The sequence below is a fragment of the Nilaparvata lugens genome, chromosome 3 (assembly GCF_014356525.2).
Source record: "Nilaparvata lugens isolate BPH chromosome 3, ASM1435652v1, whole genome shotgun sequence".
Classification (NCBI taxonomy): domain Eukaryota; kingdom Metazoa; phylum Arthropoda; class Insecta; order Hemiptera; family Delphacidae; genus Nilaparvata; species Nilaparvata lugens.
This window is the reverse complement of record NC_052506.1, coordinates 89861529-89887158: the sequence shown is the minus strand read 5'-3', so window position 1 is coordinate 89887158 and position 25630 is coordinate 89861529. Positions and strand designations below refer to the sequence as shown.

At 33.6% G+C, this 25630-nt stretch overlaps 1 protein-coding gene and 1 long non-coding RNA gene across 12 annotated transcripts in view; one reads left to right on the top strand and one right to left on the bottom strand.

Moving 5' to 3' along the window:
• LOC120350631 overlaps positions 1-1986 on the top strand; it is a 33951-nt gene extending 31965 nt beyond the window's left edge. For both annotated transcript variants that reach the window (XR_005570956.1, XR_005570955.1), the window contains exon 4: positions 13-1986. This is a non-coding gene — a long non-coding RNA (uncharacterized LOC120350631). The remainder of the gene's footprint in view (positions 1-12) is intronic.
• The window catches only part of LOC111052455 (voltage-gated potassium channel subunit beta-2), an 88102-nt gene that overhangs the window by 28720 nt on the left and 33752 nt on the right, over positions 1-25630 (bottom strand). For 2 of the 10 annotated variants that reach the window (XM_039425000.1, XM_039425003.1), the window contains exons 1-2: positions 17484-17849; positions 10444-10801 (exon numbers count right to left, since the gene is read on the bottom strand). The exons of 1 other annotated variant lie outside the window; for it this stretch is intronic. In XM_039425000.1, coding sequence (XP_039280934.1) covers positions 10444-10562 — 119 coding nt within the window. In that variant the 5' untranslated portion in view covers positions 10563-10801; positions 17484-17849. Of the gene's footprint in view, positions 1-5354; positions 5637-10443; positions 10802-17483; positions 17850-25044; positions 25201-25630 lie in introns of those variants that run through there. 7 more of the 10 variants (XM_039425002.1, XM_039425001.1, XM_039425005.1 and 4 more) reach the window with 7 other exon arrangements.

Genomic DNA, 25630 nt, shown 5'->3' with positions numbered 1-25630 from the left:
AATTGTTCACAGTTTGAAGAAATGGGAAACGCTCTCTATGGAATATCTTGGCACGTGCCCTGTACCTAATATCTCCTTAACCGCATCCTGGTACTCCTCGGGGTAAATACATAGCTTGTAGGTCTACCTCTAGAATAGGGTATATATAATTTTCAGAGGATTGCTCAGAAGATAAAACGTAACAATTGATTAAATTGAATTATAAGATAAATAGCGTTATGCTAGCTCAGTTGAGAAATATTATTGAGTTGAGTAGATTCTAGTTCTGTTGAAACTGGTACCTACCTAAATAGATTACTTTTTTGTTTTTAAATAGAATGACTAGCAGTTAAGTTCAATAAATAAATGTATTCACTTACTGTGACAATTCCCTTTATCTGTTTATATATCTAAGAATTAAAAAATCACATTATTCACAGCGTAAAATACTTGTCATTTTGAATAAAATGTAAATACATAGCTTGTAGGTCTACATCTAGAATAGGGCATATAATTTTTAGAGGAATGTTCAGAAGATAAAACGAAACGATTGAATTAAATTAAATTGTAAGATAAATAGCCTCATGCCAGCTCAGTTGAGGAATATTATTGAGTTGAGTAGACTCTAGTTCTGCTGAAACTGCGGTACCTAATATTACTTTTTGTTGTTAAATATAACGACTAGCAGTCAAGTATCTTCAATAAATGAATTTATTCACTTACTGTGACAACGATATCTTACGTACAGGTTCATGGTTGTCACAATTATGACCTGTCGAAAGATCTCGTTGTCATAGTGAGTGAATAAATTCATTTATTGAAGATACTAATAGTAAAAGTGATACTAATTGAAAAAGTGATCTAATAGTAAGCAGTGAGTGGTGGAAAACAACATTGAATAATTCTAAATAGATTGTAGAATACGAGTGTTTCAATGCTCTCCGAATCACCCAAAATACTTGAAACAACCAACTCTAGATTTCCCCACTCAAATGAGAATTTATTATCATAGAGAAACAATAGCGTAAGTAGATATCCCATGGTATAGGGAATTTATGTCGCAACTTTTACTGTTATCTCAAGCCGATTACTATCGATTATTGTCAATTTTTACTGTTTTGGTGGGGTGATAGTGTATGAACGGCACAATTTGAGAGACTACCAGCGTCACACAGCTGCATAGAAAAGAACTATGTGAACTATCGGCTTGGGATAACAGTAAAACTTGTGACATAAACGCCCTATACCATGGGATATCTATGCTATCGTTTCTCTATGGTATTATTAAATCATTGAAAAATATATTTCCTTGACGAATAACATGTAATTTATTATATTAAACACGAATGAACAGTTAATATAATAGTAATAAATAGTCTGTAATAGTTGTTCTGTCTAACAAACATTATTTAATGGTTTGTCTAGACAAACCATTAAATAAATATTACAACAGATATACTGGTATCAGCTATTCTGTAAAGAAGGCAGATGCAAGGGCAGAAAATTGTCAACTGCACTCATTATCATCCTATTCACTACGTCTCAGTGTCTCACCCTCTAGGTTTCTGAGCCAATAGCATATTTATTATTGAAATGTTTAGACAAACCATCAGTTTATCATTATTTTCCCTCTTATTATACAATTTTTACAGTAGGCCTGCATAATGCATAATTCCATTGATTTATATTCTCACCATTTTGACTTATTAACCAATAGTACGATTATTATTTAAAATGTTTATATTGAGTAGTTCGACAAAAAATGAAGTGCTATTAATTGTTTTTGAATAACGAATGATTATTGATTGTGTTATGTTGATTTTTTTAAATACATTTTCAAGTGGATATAATATTCTAATCTCTATTAGCCAATGTCTTACATTCTAGGCTTCTGGGCTGATTAATAAGATTAAAAACCGTTTCTTATTTAAAATCTTTATAATAAATGCCTTTACTGTACTTTCACAAATTATTATTGTGTTAATAAATCTATTTTTTCAAAGATTTTGTAAGTGGGTATAATATTCTAATCTCTATCGCCCAGTACCTTATATTCCAGGCTTCTGGACCAATGACACGTTTCTTATTTAAATTTTTTACAATGAACGCCCTTACAAAATAATGGAGTATCATAGCTCTGGTATTATCTCCTCAATTACTTTATTAATCTTTACCACCCATGGTCTTCTTACCTTCTAGTAAAATAGCATGCACGGAAGTAATGTAGCGGTTATAACCTGTTGTGTAACACACACTGGAGTGTGAAAGTAAAGTCGCGCCCTCCAACATGATAGACGCGGTTACCATGGTGACAAATGCAAACAAAAGCTCATCATCGATGGAAGCCACTCCTCTCCAATATTTGAATATGGACTCCAATAACATTGTGCTTTGGACTGAAACGATGAAAAATGAAAGAGCGAATCGATTGTGTGTACATTGGAAGTGGCTGTGTTGACGCCGTTGGCAAAATAATCATCGTTTATTATTCAGTTTTGAATTGCTGGTTGTGGTATTGGGAGTCTCTAGATTGCTTGTTCAAACATGACAAAAATGTTGGCTGAGTGCGGTGCCAACTGATAGGCAAAATAATGAAATTGGTTATTGGGGAAACATTTGAATACATGTTTCATCATGTTCCCCACTACAACTACGATTCCCGTTTTAGCAATACTTGTAAAATTGTAATAGACTTGAGGAAATGTCGGATGTTTTTTCATTGAACTCTTTTGGACTTTTTAGTCATCCCCAGAAATTATTTATAAAATCGCACGAGTTTGTATGGGCTTGGTTAGCAATACTCAACTTCTTGGAAGCGTGTTGCCTCTAATTAATTAAATAAAACGAAATGAAATCAACAGTGAAATGAATAAACTTTCCGCCAAAATTAATTTATTTCCCTCTAAGGGCCGTTTGCACAGTCAAAGCTTAAACTCGATTCAATTAGCTGGTGGCTTAAACTGAAAATGAAACACATTATAACAAACTAGACTTTATACGGATATAAACCATCTTATTTATCTCTTTCCTGTATAGGGGTACTTGTAATATAAATATAAAGAAAATAAAAATCTCAGTACCCTTCTTTTTAAATATTTTATCACAACATGTTTCGGTCATTTATGCCATTTTCAAGATTGACCGAATGACCGATGTTGTGATAAAATATTTGAAAAAAGGGTACTGAGATTTTTATTTTCTTTATATTTGGATATAAACCAGTTTAAAATGAAATTTAGTTTAAACAGTCACTGTGCAAACGGCCCTTATAGTGAGTTTCTCTATAGATAACTGGAGTTTAACTATACAATTACTTTACATTTTATTAAAACTCACAAATTTACCAAGTGAAAAAGAAACATTTTAATATCATATTTCAAATAATTAGTTTCCCCGTATTCAATAAGTTTAGCTCGAAAGAAGGCATATTATAAATTTTGACTTTCTTTAATTCGGGAGAGAAATATTGTTGTTTTCTGCAGGAAGCCTGTTGTTTCTCCCTGTCTATTGTAATAACTCATGACCTGAAAGCTTTCTACACAATTCCTCAACTCTTCACATCTTCCCGTTGATTGAAAACCCTCAACATCAAAGAATAGATCATTCTAGATGGTAGATTCGCATCAGTATAAAAAACCGTCTAGTGCCATAAATTTTTGTTATTGATTGGTGCTGCGACAGTAGATAAGAGAAAAAAAAACAGTCAGGATTGATGGGCTGTGTGTCCAGTGATGGATGTGTTCTATTAGAAAGAGAGAAGGAACTATGTAATATCTCGCAAACTCTTCAGCTAAGCTGTAACATTGCTTATATGCTAGATATCTTGTATGGGCCTCACATTTTCTCTTACATCTTACGCGTAAAGTCTTATAGTGTTACATCTCTTACGCTCCGTGATTGATTGAACCTACACATGGGGTCTCCATTCTCCACTTCAATTAATCAAGTTTTTAATCAAAGGATTTCTCAGTAAATGAGTTGTTGGTCAACAAAAAATTGTCATTTGGCACTGAAATTCGCATTATGAAATCAGAAGCAAAACGTAATTATACTTTTTAATAATAGTTAAACAAGGGATTACTTTAATATATGTAATTTTGGTTTCTAGATGAGTCCAGTTTGATGATTCTCAATGGGCTGTAAGCCCTCTGGATGTATTAATCATCTGTTAAATAATTATTGTTGGAGAACCTTTCTGATACCTGTAACATTTTTTAAGGTGATGCCTACATGAGCTCCAGGCTTGTGCATGGTTTATGAGACAGATAATGATGAGAGGCGAGTCGATCCAAAGCTTAAGGTGAATTACGAACCACTTGGAAGCAGTTTTTAAACTTATAAATTATATTCAGAGGAGTCGGCTCTTTAAGTGGTTACGCTTACCACTGGAATAGTAGGCGCATGAATGTTGACTCATCTTTCCCAAACAGATAATATACATTTGGGCTTTATTGTTTCTGAAGGATAATATAATTATTCTGTTAATTTTTCATGTTATACGAACTTATTGGGACAGTAAATAAGTTTCAAAAAAAAATCAAAATTTTATAGATAGCTTGTTGACAGAGCCACTCGCTTTCCAATAAAACAACGCAAACATTATTGATTGGGAGAATCTGGGTTTGAGAATTTCAGTTTTCTGATTCTGATATCAAACTTAATTTGGCCTGTTTAGAATATAGATGAAAATCATATTATAGAAAATCATTTTTCACATCACACTATTTAGGGCTCTGTATCTTCAAATTATTATTTTTAATAAATTTACGATTAATATATCGAAGACCTACATGGGATCAGAAAATCAGGTCTAGAGGAAACTCCAAAATAAATTCAGCAGAAAACTGAATCATCTAAGAACAAGAATAATTATTACAGAAAGAAAATAATATTTTCATTTTGATACTATTCTAAAATTCTAAATTGTGTTAGTGATCTAAATAATTGAAAGTTTGAACACTTCTGTATCCATTGTACAATATTATTTATTGAATTGAAATACAAAAAAATTGTATCTACCAAATTCAGAAACAACTTAAATAATAGGCTAGTGCATCCCGGTTTAGAGAGATTAAACTTTTGCTTTATTACAAATTTGAACTAACTATTTGTTGAAATAATCTTTGATCAAGATAAAAATAAGCGATATTATTTACTCACTACTCTACTCTCTGAAAATACATTAGTTTACTACCTACAAACAAAAAATAGCAGTTAGCCTACATTTTTAGAAATAATTTTAAGTTAGCAAAATATCGTAATTTCAGGCTACCGTTAGCAAAAAACTAGACTACTGAGAATAGTTGGAAAAGAAAAAACTCCAAGCCTAGGCTGAAAAATCTAGCTACTCAACTCGGAAACTCGTGTGGACTTACATTTGTTGTTTACAAGTCGATACTCCGCTGCTGAATATCATGATTGTTTGTGTTTTGGAAAATTCAAAGTCCAAATTTGTTCTATTATTTGGTTAGCAGTAACTTTTCGTAGACACTGCCACTTACAATTTTACATCATTCCAAATCTAATTCCTTTAAACAGTTCAGCTTATTTCGGTACTGTCTCTTTTAGGCCGTTAATATTGTCTTGTTTTCAAGATAGTTTTAAATTATTGTCTAGTTTTCTAATTAGTTTCAAGTATTGTCTAGTTTTCTAGGTTGCTAATAAAAGAGAAAACTCAGCTACATAGTATAGAGTAGATGATGAGATAAAGATTATTGAATGATAGGAATAGCGCTATAAAGTAGTAAAACTATTTTACAATGTAATGAAAATTTTAGAATAATATTACAAGCCTGAAAAATGCACATTCTTGAACTCTATGAAAATGAAAGCATTTCATTTGTATCTCTACAGATTGAATTTATTGATAGAATAAGCTTTCCCATGCATTATTATATATTTTTTTATGAATTAATCTTTTAGATTTAGATTTATAATTCCATGATTTTATGTCAGAATTTATTTGGTTATAAGTGTTATACTTGATATCAGATTCTTTTTTCGAAGAAGTTCAGTCTTGCAATTCAGGAAAAAGCCTTTCAGATTCAGGCACGTATAGCTCACCGTTTTGTCCACCTCTAGTTTATGGAGCCTTTTTCCGTATTGCACAACTTGTGAATTTGAAAAATTTATGAATCAGAACAATTGAACTTTTGAGATAAAATTTAATCTTTTGAGTAGATTTTGATTTAGTTTCATTTTTAGTTCTTGGTAGCTTACTTTTCAATGTTTTTTTTTTAATTTCAAAAAATAACATAATAGTACTACTTATTGTAATTTAGATAGATTTTCATTGAAAATTTTGATAAATTTTCATAAGAAGTCTTCTTTTACATTTGGATATTCCCACTTATACAATTTATTAGGAGGTCTATGAAGTACTGTATATTCAATATTAGTACTTACATAGACTAAGCAGCTTACTCTGTTACATAAATAATTGTAATTTCAGCTTCATATGAAATAATATAGCTGAATAAAAATCGCATTTGAAAATTATTCAGGAGAATTCTGTATGCGTAGCCAGAAATAGAACAAATGTTGAATTAATTTCATGAGATTGAAGAAAACCAATTTTACAACTAGAAGAAGAACCAACTTTACTTTTGGAAAGAAATATTTTTGTCACTTTTTATTCGTAAGCAATCGTAGAACTACCTCGTATCTGTAACGAAACCCATGAAAAACTAAGCTTCCAACCCAAGATTTTTATTAAATCAATTTATCTCCAAATTACTTCTGAAAAAGTGACTGATTGAATTTATCATAGTAAGATTTATTCATAATGAAAACACAATAGTAGTGTTTCATTGTAATCAGTTCATTTCAGATGTAGTCAATCATCAAAAACTTTATTTGATATAATAACAAAAACATATTTCCGACACCTATGGTGTCAAATCCAGTGTTCCAGAAATCACAGTATGACTCAGTATGTTGAAACATGTTAGTGCCTTTGCGAAAGAAAATTTGTGATGGTTGACTAGATCTTGTGCTTTTAATACTTGAAATTACTTTCATCATTTTTGAATGAGATTCATTCAATAAGTTGTAATCTAAAGCTGCGTACCGACTTGAGCATCACGAACACGCCCATTTCACTATTCATCAGCTGATTCTTTTCTTATTATATTACTGTTTCTTTACAAATACAGATATAGCAAGCATGGCATCAGCTGACGGAAAGTGAAATGTACGTGTTCGTGGCGCATAAGTCTGTAAAAACCCACGTATAAGGTAAGGTATTGTTTCAGTTAATATACGTCATTGAAAAAATCAATACGATGTCGTTAGGAAGGGAAGTGGTCCCTGGATTCACCAATTTGAGCCGGTTTCAGCTAGTGTAGCTCCATAATGGGTATGTTTATTCAGTTATAAACTATTCAGGCCCACATTTTCACCTAGAAGCTTGAGTGCTATGCGAAACTGGAACTTTTGCTTAGAAATTCCATAGCAGGAACTCTCCATAGAAACGCACCTACCAAATAGTCTCTAGTGTATTCATCCACTGCAGTAGTGAGATGGTTTCAACCGTTTTCGTTAATGAATATACGTTACAGCTTCTCTTGGAAATCAAATTTGAGAAGATTTTCCACCTTAGCAGCAAAGTAATTTTCTAGAGCTCGAGACCGAATAATGAGTTTATTTGCAGCGATGAAAAACGACAACGATAGCTTTCCAATTAGCGCTGAGTTACATCATCATAGCCGACGAAGTAATTTGTGGGATCAGGTCGACCTCCTGAATCGTATGTTCACAAATTGCTTTTCCTCGTTCCCTCATTCTCGATGTGCTCCGTTCCATCGTTTCTTGTTCTCTCCAATTCCTCTCACTTGCACGCCTTTCTCTCATCTGGCAGCACTACTCATGAACGAAAACGAAAGTAATGAGGTCAAACAATATATGTGATATTGTAACAATGTAATAAGGGAGCAACTGATGGCACAGCGCTGACGTGGAAGAGGAAATTCCGGTAGCAAAACGAAATTGGAAGAATTGAGATAGGGGGCGTTGCGGCAAACACAGCACTAAAAGAGGAGGATGAAATGTGTAACCAAGTGTGAGAAAGAGAGAGAAGGGAAGCTGTTAGATCGATTGCACCCTCCGCTAGGAATATCACTTGTGTGTTCCTCCTGAATGAGTTCAGTCGCCTCTCTCTGATGTCACAACTACACCGTATGCTACAAAGAACTCTCAGTGGTACATTTCTCTTTCTACCTCACAAGGTTTCCCTTACTCACTCACACCCCTCCCCTTCCTCATCGCTGCTATTTATCTACTACTCAGCGTTCGTGACAGAATGTGACCTAGTTGGTCAGATTCATTAATTGCGCTGATCACGGTTCTCGTGATTTTTATCGTGCGTTTCATCTCAAAGAGAAATATAGGTTGAACATGCAGGCATGACCATGAACTATAAAATTGCATTTTGCTAGCTGTATGACATTATGTGAATATGTTTAGACACATTTGATTACTATTCTCCATTACTTCCGTTTGTTAATTTTTGTCCCAGCATTTCCGCTACCGGTAGTTCGAACGTTTCCTAGTTTCTATTACTGATTGATCGGTTTGTTGATGTTTGTCCTAACACTGTCAGTTTGGAGATTCTGTTTCTTATTTGTTTATTCATTTTAGTCTTTTCAATCAGGAAACTTTCAATTGAAATTGTGACTTTCAATCAAGAAAATTTTTGGGCCGAGGGTAATGCTCACATGAGCTCTAGGCTTGTGCGTGGCTAATGAGGTGGATGATAATGTGTAATGAAGGTTTTACAGTTTTAGATGGGTTCCGAACCACCGGGAAGCGGTTTTACAACTCATGAATCATATTCAGAGGAGTTGGCTCTAGCGGTCACCCTTCCAATGGGCGTAGCAGGCGCATGATTCTTAACTTATTCGATTTCAATATGTATTATTCTTGAAGGATATAAATACTATCTTTGTCCCACTACTGTTAATAAGGATTTTTTTAAAGTAGACCCCACATCCTACATAATATTTTCATCTCCCACATATATTTGAACTTGGTCAGGAGATTTTTAATATTTATTCCATCTTTGTTTTATTTTGTGAAATTTGGTTGAAATTAATTGTTATTTCAAATATAATTGTACTATAATTGTCTTCAAAATTGATATCGGACATGTAATTGAATAGTAGGTTGTATAAAGCCAGAGAGCGAGAGACAAATGAAAGCGCGTGGTCGTACAGAGGTTTTATGAACCACCTAATGGCGTTAAATCACCTCAACAACAATCATCTTAGTTGTAATCAGATTAATATCTACATCACACTGAAAAGGGGGCTTTATGTTTGTTGGGATATTGATGGTTGTGTTCCAAAATTTGATGGATCTTATCTTGCCCTTTTCAAATGTCACTGTCATAATATTAATAATTCTGTAGTATGTCATAGTCAAGGATGTTTTAGATCGTAGGTACATCATTAAGATGCTTTATTCGGAGGTTTTTATCTTGAAAAGCAGTAATTTCAAGAAAAACTGTTACCCAAATTTATTAATCTAAACAATTTATCCAAAATTTATTGAACTATTTATTATTATAATTATTTACAATTTGAAGGAAAAAATTCAAGTGATTGGAAAATCAACCAATGAATGAATAAAAGTAATGAGAAAACATCCGAACCTAAAACTACATTCTGGGCATGCATGTTTTCTATGAGAAAAATATAATGCGAAAGTAAGTGATCTGATTTAAAATATTATGTGAAACATGCTGTGATTGGTCATTCCATTTAGAGTAGGATAATCAATTATTTTTTTAATAATATGATACAATTAAAATAGGTGGATTCTGTATGTGACTAGGTAATGTAATAATAAAAATTTAAATAGGTGAACTCTATGTAATATAAATGAAACTAGGTGAATAAAATGTGACTAGTAAAAATATACTAAAAAGGTGAGGTTGGTTTGTGAAAAATTGTATTTTGAATTGTTTTATTATATTTGATTCTAGGAGTATTGAAAATGTGTATTGATTTGATAAATGAGGTTTGATACTGGGGGAAATAGAGTGCCATCAAATAGCAGATTTCTTGACATAGACTTTTCGTGCTTGTGTCAACACCTTGGGCAGTAACACAACGGCAAAGTATATGTCACCATATCCACTCTTTAATAGTACATATTAATATGGTCTTGAACATGGGGTGTTAGATGAAGTTGAGTATAATAAAATCAATTCGTGGGATGGATTTAAAAATAAATTTTATTTTGAGATTTGTTTCGACGTTTGTTTCTCCCTCATTTTCATGTTTAGATCACTAGTTTGAAAGGGTTGATACCTCTTTTACAATAATCAATTCTCGTGCAGATAATTTGAGTTACGGTTCTAGAGTCGTCCCTCTTATATACAGTCAGTCATAATGGTGCATTGTCTTCTACAGAATGTTGTGCATTACATAATTGGATCTATTACACACTTGCTACACTACTTACCGATATATAGTCGGTATCGGGAATATATTATCATCGTCATCGGTATTCCTGTTGTTATTTGAATCACTGATACTCGAATTTAAATTTGAGTCAGCTGAGGCACGCAATTTGTGAGACATTTTGGTTCGGGTCTCTGTTACTTTGGTCCCTTGATACCTTAACAAACTCTAACAGTTCTGCTCTGCTCTGCACTCACAGACACGCACTATTGTCTTTCATCTAATCTAACAATTTTAATTGACTTTTTCCGGAACAATTGCTGTCTCTCAGTGGTCTATAGTCTATTTTAATTATTCAATAGTCTGTATAATAATATGTGATTGAAATAAATACACCCAAACTTGAAATTAAATTTGACCTGTGTGAGAAGAGAATTATATTGTTAATATAAATTCCAGTAATTACAAGTTTTTAATTGACTGGTATTTGTTTGAAAATTTGGTAATACTAAATATTTTGGTAATATTTTTTTTCAATAAATCTGAATTTCTGCCAAGCATTTATTTGCTAAGCTATAAAATTAGCCTGTAATGAGAAGATAACAATTTGAGTATTCATGATATCCTAGTCTTAGTATGTCAGGATATCATGATATCCTAGTCTTCTCTATCATGTTTATATTTATTCTACCGTACTATATAATATTATTGATCAAATTTGTCAAATATAATGACTAAAAACATTGGTTATCAATAAGTAATATTTAACCACCTCCAAAATGTCAAAACTTTTTCAATATTCAATTTCTATTTATACTATTTACTCATCATTCCTACTCCTTTAAATAGTCCACATTTATCAACACCTATAATAATTTTCAACTGATTGTAGGATATTCCATCAGAAGATATGGCCTCAACTCTATGAGAATCGAAGCTTATTGACAGTTTTCCTAAATATTCGTCGTATTTTTTATACAGTATTCTTGTAATGCATATCTATCAATATGTACAGTAAACTCCTCTGCAACTCAACACAAATAACTTTTATTTAATAGCTTTTGCTCTTTATGAAAATACAATATAAATTATCATAGTAAAATGAAGGAAATAAATGGCTTCAAACTGCAAAGGAAACTGGTGATTGAGCTCTGAGAATGCTATTCAGTGACATTGATTTTGTTAGTTTTTTAACTTTGCCTCAATGCCTCTAAAATTGTTGTCTTCTACAATACTATTTCAACGGTTGTCTTCCTCAATGTTATTTCAACGGTTGTCTTCTACAATACTATTTCAACGGTTGTCTTCCTCAATGTTATTTCAACGGTTGTCTTCTACAATGTTATTTCAACGGTTGTCTTCTACAATGTTATTTCAACGGTTGTCTTCTACAATGTTATTTCAACGGTTGTCTTCTACAATGTTATTTCAACGGTTGTCTTCTACAATGTTATTTCAACGGTTGTCTTCTACAAAGTTATTTCAACGGCTCCCAATGGATCCAAGCGCATAAACGACTATATCAAATTGCTTGTAAGCTGAATTTATGAGACATGATTTCAAGATTCAAATTCAATCTGTGCCAGATGTGTCATCCATTTTATGATGTATTTTCGCGAATAAAGGCTGTAATAATAATTGATGAACGAAATCACCATCAACATAAAAATGAAGCGTTGCAAAAAAATCACTCTCGTTTGCTGATGAGATATTTTTGGAGGTGGAACTCAAGTTGGGAAGAAAAAGCTGAGTGAGGCTGAGATGAATATAGTGTAGAACAAAGACAATGATAATGAGGAAGCCGGGCGGATTAAAGAGGCGCACAAAACGCCGCTTTGGGACAAGAGGGAATTGAAGGAGTCTCATTAAGTTTATTCAGCGCGGAAAATGACTGCAAATGGAATCAGGCGAGAGGCAAGTGCAATTTTGGAGCAGTGAAAAATGAGAAAAGACCGAGTATTACGAAATAATGCTTTCTTTGTATTGATCGCTTCCAAACAAATTCAACATTTTCACGAGTCTAGGCTGCAATAGTATTGTTCATTATCTCTCCGATGAGATTTCTGATTAAGTTAATGAAATCTACATTATTATGTATACCCTGATGTGATGATTGTCTAGTAATCTATTTTGGTTAAACCTTCATAGTCTTGGCTTTTCTGATTCATAATATTATTTTATCCAAGCACAAAAAATATATTTAAAATATAATCCATTTTTGAACTTGAACTTGACTATTCAAAGACGTTCAAAACTATGTTGTTTATCTTCCATTTCAATGTATAATGAGTGAATAGGATTTTTATTCGATAGTCGATGTAATCTGACCCGATAAACTAAAATAAGATGCATAATATAATGAACAGCATTGAAAATAAAGCATTTAGTAAGTAACAGTAAATTCAGTAATATACTTGGTAGCTCCTTTGTTTTTTATACATCTGTATACAAATATACAGTTCATTATTGTTATATATATATATATATATTAAATATATTCAAACACCGTTAGTGGTCAGTCTAAATATATTTTAGAGCTGTGAATAACAAATAATGAGTAGGTTTTTGATTTTGTATTCAAATTTTTTAAATAAGTGCAATATTTCTAAAGTTTTTAATTTATTGTGATTCATTTAGAGTATAAAATCAACCTTCAAAATTCAAAATTTTAAATCATCATTTCTGGACCGAAAATCAAGTGACGAAGCAGTGTGTGACTATATAACCTTATCTTTTGGACAACATTAACATTTTATCAAAATTTTTGGAGAGAAATAGTACAGGCTTAGCCTAGTTTTTCCTCCAATGTCATAATTGTATTATGATTATAGTATTTTATACAATAAATAAATAGAATAGAATAAAATGATATTGAGTAGACTTTTATTATCTAACTGCTATAGTACATCCTTATTGGCCCACAGTTCATGGTTGACATTGGAATATTCATCTTGTGGAGAAATGATATAATATCCTGTGATTTTCATTATTTAATTGGTTGGTCAATTTTGTTACCAAAAACAGTTCAAAGATTAAATAACACGACAAAAGTATAACTATTCAGATAATAATATCATGCATAAACATGAAGATACCGGAAAGATTCTTAATTAGTCCTTGAAAAACCATCATCCCTGCAGTATTTAATGAAAACTGCTCATGAGCATCAATTCCTACCCCTTCATTATCTATCCTTCCACCCTTACTCATACAAACAAATCACCATCGAAGAGAAGCTTGAGCGTTTTTAACGCCTTTGATCATGTTAGTGGGGCTGACAGATTTCGCCCCTCTCCACTAGTCTGAGAGGCATCCTCAGTATAAGCACTTTCCACTCCACAAATTAGATATAATCTCTCCACCCTTGTTCAGCATGGATTTCAGCTTCTTTATTTTATCGATATCGTTCTCTGTCATCTTGGTTCAAGTAAAAATGGTAATCAACTTACTTGTGTGATACCAACCTCATTGATCATTTTAGTAGATTTCGTTACTATAAGTACATCGAGTTATTGATTCTTAATCCAAATTTATTTAATCATTACTTTTTCCATGACTCTTGGAGTGTTGTTACACTGTTTTCATGGTTTTTAATGTAACATTTTTTCAGTATTTAATGAGTGCTATTCGGTCTCAGCCTTTTGCACTCAAAGCTCAAGTTTCCTAAGATCTTACATTCAAAACAGTTTCGACTGTTCAATCCATTTCTATGATCATTCTTTCAATATGGCTTCAAGAGTTAATTCAATAGACCAAATTTAAATTGATGTTGCTCTCCATGACGAAACAGCCTCAAGGTTGGCTGATGAAGCTCCTCCTCAGGAGTGAAATGCATTCCTCAATACTCCAAGAAAAGTAAGTGTTTTTCAAATAGTTACAAGTAACACAGTGTCAGAACCACAACAGAGTTACCAAATTTAAAGTTATTATCTCAAAAGTCTTGTCATTGGGATTCATAGCAATCTGAAATAATATCTCAATAATTCTATTAGATTAGGTTTTTACATGATAACCTAATCATGCAATTTTGATGAGGGCATCCCGCTCAGCAAAAAGTCTGTGTTTCCACAACATAAATATCTTTGTTCATCTTTGTTCAAAAAAGTCTGGGTTTCCACATCATAAAGATCGGTTTTTACATGATAACTTAATCATATAATATTGATAAGGTCATCCCTCTCAGCAAAAAATCTGGGTTTCCACATCATAAAGATCAATTTAAGCAAAAAAGAGAAATATACCTATGATAGGCATATCGTTGAATACATATTGGAGCTAATTCATTAATTGATAGCGGTGATATTTTTGTACTAGAATGTTCTCTATTGGAATATAAATTATTCAAACTGGGTTAAAACTTGGATTCAAAAGAAAACTGGGATTCGATTATATTGAGGAATAAAGTTCATTGAGTGGAAAAGTTCAGCTTTTACAAATAAAAGAATGCTAAAGAAAAATCTTGAACATTACATTGAAGCATGGCACTTCTTTTTCAGTTTACGTTACTAGTATGGCCAACTATGATGAATGGTAAACCCTGATTGACTTGTAGACCTCACGTTTGAACCACTGAACATCATAATTAGTTGATGATCAGAAGGCCTACCTATTGTTCATATTGCTTTAATCATTCAATTATGCATGGATGCTTTGTGATGAGCCTACTGGACACTTGAAGATCACGAAATAAAATTTGTTCTAGATATTAGAAGAGAAATTACACACATTCTGATGTTGACAAATGAACATACATCTAGCCCATATTTTTTTAAACGGTGGACTCTGAAAAATGTCATCATTAATACTTATTCTCTCTACTCTACAGATTTATTAATCTCTTGATCCAATTAAAAAATAACTTTGTTGCTACTGGTGAGTTTCGATTTGACGTGAGATCAGATCCACCATCAATGTGCTAGATTACATTTAAATTGTCCATCACTCTTATTTTACTCCTAGAACTCCTAGATTTTGTAAAACTTATTAGTTCAGATCAGGTGAAATGCCATTTTTACTTTTCATTTTACATTTTTTCCAAACATTACTCTTCGTAATAATTTTCGTGTATTCTTCTATGTTCTTTCAAATTTCCCAACAATCCATATTTTATAGCTTGAAAGGATGACTTGAGTTAAAGGAAATTTAATTGAATCAAATTAATATCATGACCTGTTACTTGATTTCTTATCAAATCTCTATCGAAAGTTTTGCTAATTCACTATCCCCTCCAGTGGATCTTTGCATTGTTACCCCTCCTCCAGCCATTAAAGTTCTAGATTACATTTAAATTGTCCATCACTCTTATTTTACTCCTAGATCTTCTAGATCTTGGAAAACGTATTAGCTTAGATCAGGTGAAATAAATGTCATTTTTACTTTTCATTTTACACTTTTTTCAAGCATTACTCTTCGTGTATTCGTCTATGTTCTTTCAAATTTACCAACAAACCATTTTTTATAGCTTGAAAGGATGACTTGAGTTGAAGAACATTCAATTGAATTTCATCAAAATCATGACTTGACTCCTAATTCAATCTCAGTTCTATTGAAAGTTTTGCTAGTTCATCATCCCCTCCTGTGAATCTTTGACTTATGACACCTCCTCATATATAAGAATCACTCTTAACCCCCCCCCTCGCGTTATATCTGGGAATCCAATTTGTTGAACCTTTCCAGTTTAATAATTCCAGCATCACCTACTGATTAGTCCTGACACCTACTGATTGTGCCTTGTACTTGTTTTTTGAAAAGCAGCTTTCAAATGCAAAGATTTCATTTTCTGCTGTCTTCCGGATATTTTGGCAAATTCTCAAAACCCACACAGATGTGTTCAACAGATCACTGATACATTTGGAAATAGACCACATATCATTAATCTTTGAACGTGTGGGCTATTTTGGAAATCCAACTATTGACTGAATACAGATTCTAGAGCTGAACCTCTGTTAACAAGTGAAGTTTTCTTACAAACTGATCAGTGTTCAATGAACATTACATTACCCAAATTAGGCGTTCGGTTGAAATTATTACTTATACTGATGTAATCTAAATTAAGTGAATAGTTGATAATAATATTTCGACAATTTGAAACTAAATTAGTAAGTTTTTTTAAAGAATTTTTGGGCAATTGCCTGTTTTTTTCTGTTCCGATAATTTTATTGTTTGTGCTAACCTAATAAATAAATAGTTGATTGTTGATAGATGAAAGTTGTAGGTGAATGAATAATGGATATCATTTATCCCCATTATTACATTTTATCAACTTATTTCTGTTAAATATAGACTTGATAATCCAAGATCTTCAAATCAAGCAACTACTGTAGATCAACAATACAATCTAAAACCTCCCAGGATGGCGTACCACAAAAATGAATGAATTTAATAATGAATTATTAATTAGGCATGTAATGGAATACAAGGTATTCAAATCAATAGAAAACAATCATTTATCTATGAAAATTTTTCCAATTTTCTTCCCCCTTAATGATGAAGTGTTATTCGCAACATAATTTTTGCGGTCAATATTCAATGCCATTTTCCACATGACAAGTGAAACATGTTTCGACAATATCTTCCCTTTTTTGTTTTCTTTAATAAAGACTATAAACTTTACTCCAATCCCACATTTTTCTGCAAATTAAAAAGGAAAAATCTGTCAGGATTGCAGCAGAACTTGCGCTTTTTTTCTCAGTACTGGAATAGACTATCTTGATTATAGTATGCGAGAGAATAAAAATTAAGTCAGTTATTCGATGTGATAAATTGCAGGGAATCATTTTGAGAAAATGTCATTCTCTAGAATATTGAATTAATGATTAAGAAATCTCCACTCGACCTACACCTACAAATCCTCTGACTCAATCAAATGTTTCTATCTACAATAACATGTTTCTAATATCTCACAAAACTATAGGTAAGCTACACACATAGATTCAAGTAGGTAGTCTAATGATAGATAACTATGACACCTAATACTTGACAAGATAAGGTACTATAAGGGTTTGAATGACTAGAGATAGGGTACTGTTGGCGTTACGATACATACTTCAAATAAGACATCTAGATTAATAATTCTAAGTAGTTAAACTATGGCATACTAACATAGAAACGAATGCTCATGCATTGGATAGTTACGATGATAGTGTTTCCTGTGTATTTTGTATAATTTAAATGTGGTGATGGTTGTGATGGTTTATTGGGTTGTACTAGGTTTTCATGTTAGAGGGGGGCACAGTCCACGGGGGGGACTGTTGGAGGTTATTTTTTGAGGTTGATGAGGTGTTAAGCACCAACGCACGCACACACGCACGCACACGGACGAGTGAAAAGAACACGATCGACTTATCCTAAAGTGACACGAGTGAGACACTAAACACACAGCACACACGAGAGACGCAGCAGGGAGGCACTATGAGAATGAGCCCGGGACTCGACGCTCTGCCGTAGCCGGGCCGGGTCGTGACAAGTAGCGCCTCAGCCGCGCCGGCCGTCACGAGTACTGCAGCCCCAAAATCGACCAGGCACCCTACGCACCCTGAACGGGGGACTGGTGCCCCCCCGTCAGCTGGCTATCGACCTAACCTCCTTCCCATCATCCCCCCCATCATACCACTCGCGGCGACTTACCTCCAAGGTCAAAAAAGCCACTTTCTTAAACTCACTTGCCTCACAAATTGACTCGACGTGAAGAGCCGATGTTGGCCTATCTTCAAACTTCCGGTCATGGAACCGTAACTTCTTCTACAACTTTTCCTTGGATGAGATGTTATTTTCATACCTATTTGCTACATTTCTCAAATTAATATTGAATCTTATTCAGATATCCTGGAAATTTCTCTCAACAATTTTCCCTTATTGGCTCTATAAGAGTGATCATAAGAAAAATCATATTGTGTTGATAAGTTGAAAGGATTATTAAAACACCAAAACTATGACAGTTCAATAAAATTCTATATAATGCTGTTATGTTATGTTATAGCGAGTTCACTATTATTTATCAAAACTTGATAGAAGAAATTTTGAAAAAATAGAAACTTTCGAATGTAACAGTTGACAGCAGTGTAGATTAGGTATTTGTAAATTTGCAATTGATGTGAACGCATTACCATCTAGTAATCATGGCTAATTGGTATGGTGTGGAACTTGCAATATCGGTGAGAGTATTTTATAAAAATTGTGATATACTGATAACTGCCGCACAGGGAATATCTTGACAGCATTACCACATTTCATGTCATAAACGTGTATGTCCATGTGGAGATATCTTGAAGGAGAGGTCCAACTTGAACATGAAACAACAATTAATTAACTGGCGGGAAAGATTTGAAACGAAATCGCTATACTATCATTCTACATTTCCCATAACGGTCAGTGAACAGAAAGCTGGATGGGAACACATCTTTCAATTACATCAATTCACATCTTGAAATTAATGAAAAGTAATGTTATTGTATGTAGTAGGAATGTTGTCTGTGAAATGAGTAATCCGGAAAGCCAAGCACGATTCACGATTCGTCTCTTCATTTTCCTCGCTAGTGTTTTGACATGGCATAGTTCACATAACTTTGCTCCATATCTCCGACATTCCAGTCTCAGATTCGTCATTTAACTGGCTTCATTCGTTTGGAGCCTTTTGGAAATTATAGCTCTCTCGAATACGTTTTCCAGAAAATATACTGACAATCCTGTTCACCCAACCAATCACTTCCCAACCAATCTCTACCCAGCAACCAATCACTACCCAGCAACCAATCACTACCCAACCAATCACTACCCAACCAATCACTACCTAACCAATCACTACCCAACCAATCACTACCCAACCAATCACTACCCAACCAATCACTGTACCCAACCAATAATAGACCTTGCGCAAATGTACTTCCGTGGTAATTTTCGTCCAACAGCCATGAAAGATGTCTCAATTTCTTCGTTAGTACTAGTATAATGAAAAACTCAAAAATTGAGTCGAAATCAAAGGCAAACACTTTGAAATCAAAATAACCACCAAAACAGGTTTTTGTTATATCGCTTGTATTTCGTCAATATGTAACTGTTCAAGATATTCCACCGTTTTTGCTCGAACATATTTTTGAAAACCCGTCCTCTACAATTTTTGTCATATGAGGTCCTCTAGATCCCATATTATACCTTTCAAAAACGCTAAAAATTTTTCTCATTTTCTTTTAAATGTTTTTATTTATTCAATAATCATAAATTGATTAGAAATGGAAAACAGGTTTATAGCCCTTACTATTTATTCCATTCCAGAATTTCGATTGGAAATTAGTCCAAAATAGGTTATGATTTTCCATCACTCTTGAGCAAGAAATAAACGAAAATTTTGAAACTATGAAATTTAGATAGTTTTCTTAGCTTTAAAATGATATTCCTCCTCGCGCTGTACGTCAATAAATGTGTTCTCCAGCGCTCTCCAGAAGGAACCTTGCATGATTTCTGGTGAGTTTTTCCACGCATGAGGTAACAAGCTACAAAATTATAAGATCGATTTTTCCATGACTACTTCATGAAGAAGACTTGCTAATTGTTTCAATCTCTTCATTACAACAAGCCGGATAGGAATATTGATCATTGAATCAACAAAAATATTCGTCATCATTCAGGATGGGGGCCCTAATTGGCTGAATTTTTAAATAATGGTTTTATTTAGTCATGGTGGAAGATAAAAAGTAAATTCGTATGGCTTTTGTTGGTGGGGAGTCCCTTGCGGGAAGGTCCCACCTCTTCTGAATATATAATATACACTGTCAATGGGCCTTACGACTGTCATACTTCAGCTGGGACGGACAGTAGAAGATATAATATACTCTGCCATCAGATTGTTATCATCATCCATACTAAGATATTTAAGAGATTCATCTTATATTAAGTACTCTTTATATGATTAATATAATTTATATCTTCAAAAGCTTGAAAAATAAATCTTTCGGGGATGAAATTCCACTTTTCACCCTGTAAATATGCATTTGTGGTAGACATATATTACTTATTTTGAGTGTTTTAGAATATTTCCAAAGCTTCAAAATGGCATATAATTGAATGCTGTAAGTATTTTTTCCATGGCTGGAGCGTCATCAGAAAAAATGAGAGAAAATTACAATTTACAGCGGAAAGCACGCTCTTTCTATGTTAAACCTATCAATTAAAATACCGTGTATCCTATAGCTGCGTTTACACCGGAGTTGATAACATGAGTCATTAATAAAAAGTGTTTCGGATGGACACGTTAAGCCGTCGGTCCCGGCTGCCTAAAAAGCAGTCGTTAGGTCATGTCAGAGGCCCTGAAATTGATCAGTTGCGACCTGAAAACTCTGACACCAGACCTGAGCCAGCCAGGTCACTCGATATTATTATTATTATATTAATAAAAAGTTATTAACTTGACTGAATAATCAACAATTTCTCTTGACAAAAGTTAATAACTCATGTTTCTAACAGAAAATTCCTTGTTATTAACAAGATCTTGTTATCAATATAATTGACTTCCATATGATTTCATTTAACGAGACTATTCATATGATATAACATCCGGAATAAAATGTCTAATGTAATTAAATATTATAATGCGTTTACACCAGAGTTTAAAAAAAAAGTTTTCCTACAGTTACCTTGAAAAGTGACATTTCCTGCACTGATTACAGAACGCAAAGATTCACTTTTCCGCTCTAGTGCGGGAATAGTTATTTGTGCAACTAGTGCGCAAAGTAACAGTTTGCTGCATCGAAAGAAACGTTTACGCCCGAGCCGTAGGCGAGGGCGGAATGGTTTGTTGAGTGCAGCAGAGGACCTTTGCGCACGTATTTCACATTAAATTTTTCCTACAGTTACCATTGAATATGAAAAGTGGGTAATTATGGGTAAAATTGCCTGAAATCCATCAAATGTTTTTCTTATTGATGTAATTTTATTATTGATAAAAACCTCAATCCTAAAATCCTAAAGTCCTTGTTGTCCTTGGTTATAATAATATAATTAATAATGTGCTCGTTGTGCTTCGTTGCACCTCTGCTCACTATAGCAGCCCAGTCACTGTTACCAACTTCATTTTTATTCTCCTGCACTGGTGCTCCATATAACCTACTAAATATTTTGCGTTGTCATGCTGCAAATCTGGAGTACGCAAAGTAATACTTTGCACACTAGAGCGGAAAAGTGATTCTTTGTGTTCTGTAATCAGTGCAGCAATGGCCACTTTTCAACGTAACTGTAGGAAAAAATTTTTCTGCACTCCAGATTTGAAACATGGCAACACAAAATAGTTGGTGGGTTATATGGAGGATTAGTGCACAAAAACAAAAATTGAGTTGGTAACAATGACTGTGGTTAGATTTAGATAAGAATCATTACAATGGCTACCCTACATTTATGATAAAATCCTAATCTAGAAATCCAAAACAAGAATAATGTTCATCCAAATCATAATTAAATAATCATTATTTACGAATTCTCATCATTTAATAATAAATAATAGTTCTTTTCTATTGATAATTATTATTTCGAATGCAAGAAATGAGAAAAGTAGCAAATATACATTATACCAAACAAACAATTGGATGAAACAAACTTAGGTACGATTCTTCCCGCTAGGTCGCGCGCTTGTCGGTTCAGCCATCTTGTTGTGTTCAGCCATTTTGCAGCTCGGTTCAGCCAACAAGCTGTTGGCGTGTATTTTGAATGTGAATTTTTTGTTTTATCTGTATTTTTTCTGATTCTTGAATGAATAAAAATGAGAACTTTGGCTGGGAATTTTCAACTTCAATTGGATTATTAATTTTTAAATGAATTGAGGTTGTTATTAATAACAGCATCACACACACAAACATTTGATGGATTTCAGCCATCATTTTACCCATAATCATTTAATAAACCACTTCTCATATTCAATGGTAACTGTAGGAAAAGTTTAATGTGAAATACGTGAGCAAAGTTCGTCTGCTGCACTCAAGAAGCCATTCCGCCCTCGCCTACGGCTCGGGCGTAAACGTTTCTTTCGGTGCAGCAAACTGTCACTTTGCGCACTAGTTGCACAAATAACTATTTCAACATATAAGTTAATAACATTTTCTTTTCGCTGATAGTTTTGTTATCAACAAAAGTTAATAACTTTGTCACGTGTTTTGTCTGCAACTGTAGTTGTAGGGTAGGAATGCTGGGCGAGGGGGTTGCGGGGAAGATAGTAACCTGTTATGAACAAAAGTTACCGACTCTCGATTGATAACATAAATCTTGATAATAACAAGGATTTTTCTGTTGCAAACACGAGTTATCAACTTTTTTCAAGAGAATTTTTTGTCGATTCAGTCAAGTTGACAACTTTTTATTAATGACTCATCTTATAAACTCCGGTGTAAACGCAGCTCAACATGATGTTATTAACTTTTGTAATTAACATCAGTTGATAACAAAAATGTTAAAAACTTGTGTTATTAACTCCGGTGTAAACGCAGCTTATGACTCCTTGAATATATAGACTTGGAAATGGTAACAATCTCTGCTTAATCATGTGTAGAAAGAAAATATCTCATCCATGATGGAAATCTCAAAGATATTTGTCATCATGAAAAAAATATGTTACCACGTTTTTATCAATTGAAGTTAAGATTTTATTCTGTAAATGAAAACAAAAAAACCTTTGGAAATTTTCAGAAATGCAAGGTAGTTCTTGACTGAATATCAACAACAACTCATAATTATGTTTCATGTTGTAATTTGTGGGTTTTTGTCTCACATTACAACGTCTTTGACAGTTCTAGAACATAAACATAGAAGGTCCAGTGACGGAGCAGGTAGACCCACTTTTACATAGAGCCCAGTTCAGAAGTGACTTCCTACTTTACCTCTTATTTCATCATTCAAATGCTATCAGTAGGCATTTTTCAGCATGTAGACTGTGAAACTAATAATTTCTATAAATATCATATTCATTGTCAAGTTTAAGGTAATTATGACTTCTATATTCCTCAACCTTTCCTGTAAATCTGTCTCTTTTTCTAAATCTGTAGCTTTTAACTGAACATATGATTAGGAGGACCACATGAAAAAGTAAAGTCTGGACCATCCTTAATTTTCCTGAGGAGATGAGATGGTAATATTCCAAAGCTGTGTGCAGCTCTAAAGCTGGAGAATCCGCTGATGACAAGCGTACGACCTGCGTTTGTGGGGCCTAACTCTGTACACAGCTGATTATAGATAAACTAGTGACCCCCTGGGTTGGAGAACTCACTCATTAACTTTTGTATTGTAATCTTTAGAACCAGCAACTTTTTATTGTACAGAGTTGATGGAAATATTATGGAAACAGCTAAATATCATTTTCTTTTACAAGAATAATTTGACAGTAGGTTCCATTGGGGATCCTATTTGAAATGAACAATTACTCTGTCGCTTCAGCAATTCTCCCCTCTTATAAATCCAAATTCATTTTTTTAAATGAGAAGGTGGTCATATGATCATGATTTCGATACAGAGTTCCAAGAGAAAATGAATGGCGAAAACTGCACATTGATATTCAACCAGTATTAGGTTGTTGATGTAAAAGTTGTAAATTATATTGTATATTAACCAGCTGAGATCATATGTCAGCGCATGAAGGACTGTCTGTGTGATAGCTTCCAAATAGCCTCAGCTGATGTTAAGAATGAATGAATGGAAAAATTGTTGTAATTGCATGCAATGAACTATTAGCTGAAATTTGTATTCTTGTTTTATTATTTTATTAATTTTAAATGGTACTTTTATAAACACAAGAAAGTAGCCCTGAATTTATACATTTTTAATGAACTATTCAGCTGACTAACTAATAAATCAAAACAATATTTTCCCATGCACTTCCAATAATGTTATTTTTATATCCTAAAAAAGGACGGAGGAGTGAGTCAATTTTGTTGTCCAACGAACTTGACCTGTAAAAAGGTTCCAAGGATACGTGTTCAAAATTTGAAGCGGATCGATCATTCCTCTCTAAAGTTATTGTAGAACATACAAACAGACGTTTTGTAACTTACAAACTTTTCTCTCTAAACATTTTTATTTGAGCATTCATTGCCTGGATTACTGTTACTACGAAAAACATTATTGAAGTCCAAGTGAATTTTCAAAAGCAGGCCTTACATTTTGGGTGTTAGTCTAAAGTCCTAACTCCGCCTAATAAAGAATTTTTTCATTTTCATTTCAGACGGACAACGATTTTGGCCTTCAGTAATTAAAAAGTAAGAACTTGCTAACGATCGTTCAACAAAATTCGATATAGATATACTACTGTATTTAATATTCTGAAGACTGTTCGCAATTGCATATACTGACTTCATAGAAGATATTTAAAATGATATTTTTTTGATTCTACTAAACAAAAGTATTTATCTGAGCGTGAATCGAACCCAGTGATTAATTACCAGCATCAATTGAATACTAACTTGCATTCTCATGAGTCTATGTATCTCACAGTCATTATCCTCCAATAATTAGGCTACACAGGTTCAATACATTGCACGCTCTACTGCTTCGCGAACCCTAACATCACATGGAGCTAATTCCCGCCCTAGATGAACTCTCCCATCATGTGGAGCTAATTCCCGCCATACATGAACTCTCCAATAGTGATTGGAACTGATTGCCCCAATAGTGATTCTAGTTAAAAGCCTACCTCTATCAATCAAGAAGCGGCCGCCGCGATTGCTGTGCAGCTTGATGTTGTCATCAGTCAGGTTGTCGATGTTTTCACTCGCTTTCAACTCGCTGGTCACCTTTCATCAGGCGACTACAATCACCCACCAACTGAGAGCACTAACTTGTGAACGCGTGCTCAATGCTTGTTCACTACTCACTATCAATGCCAAATTCCTCTCTCTCACTCACTCTCTCTCTCTCTTTCATCTCCATTCTTTCTATTCCATCCCCTCGCCTTCCTTCTCGTTTGTGCTTTGGTCTAAAACAGGAACAACGCTTCTACAATCTCTTTGACAGTCTGTGGCGCGGTAAAACACACACACGCATCAAGGTTTCCCCCCCACCACTCTGCCTTCACCAGCTTTGCCCAAAACAACAGTCTCTCCTTTGATACCGATGCCGAATTCAGACTTGTATTTTTGTTTATCAAAAATAGTCTGTTCTTTGTGCCGCTTCTCTTCGAAATTTCGTTGCTTTGAAAGTTGCTACCGTACTCTGTTCAAGTTGTAGTAGTTCTTTGCCAATTCGTTTGTTGAGTACATTGTCTTCAACAACAGAAGATT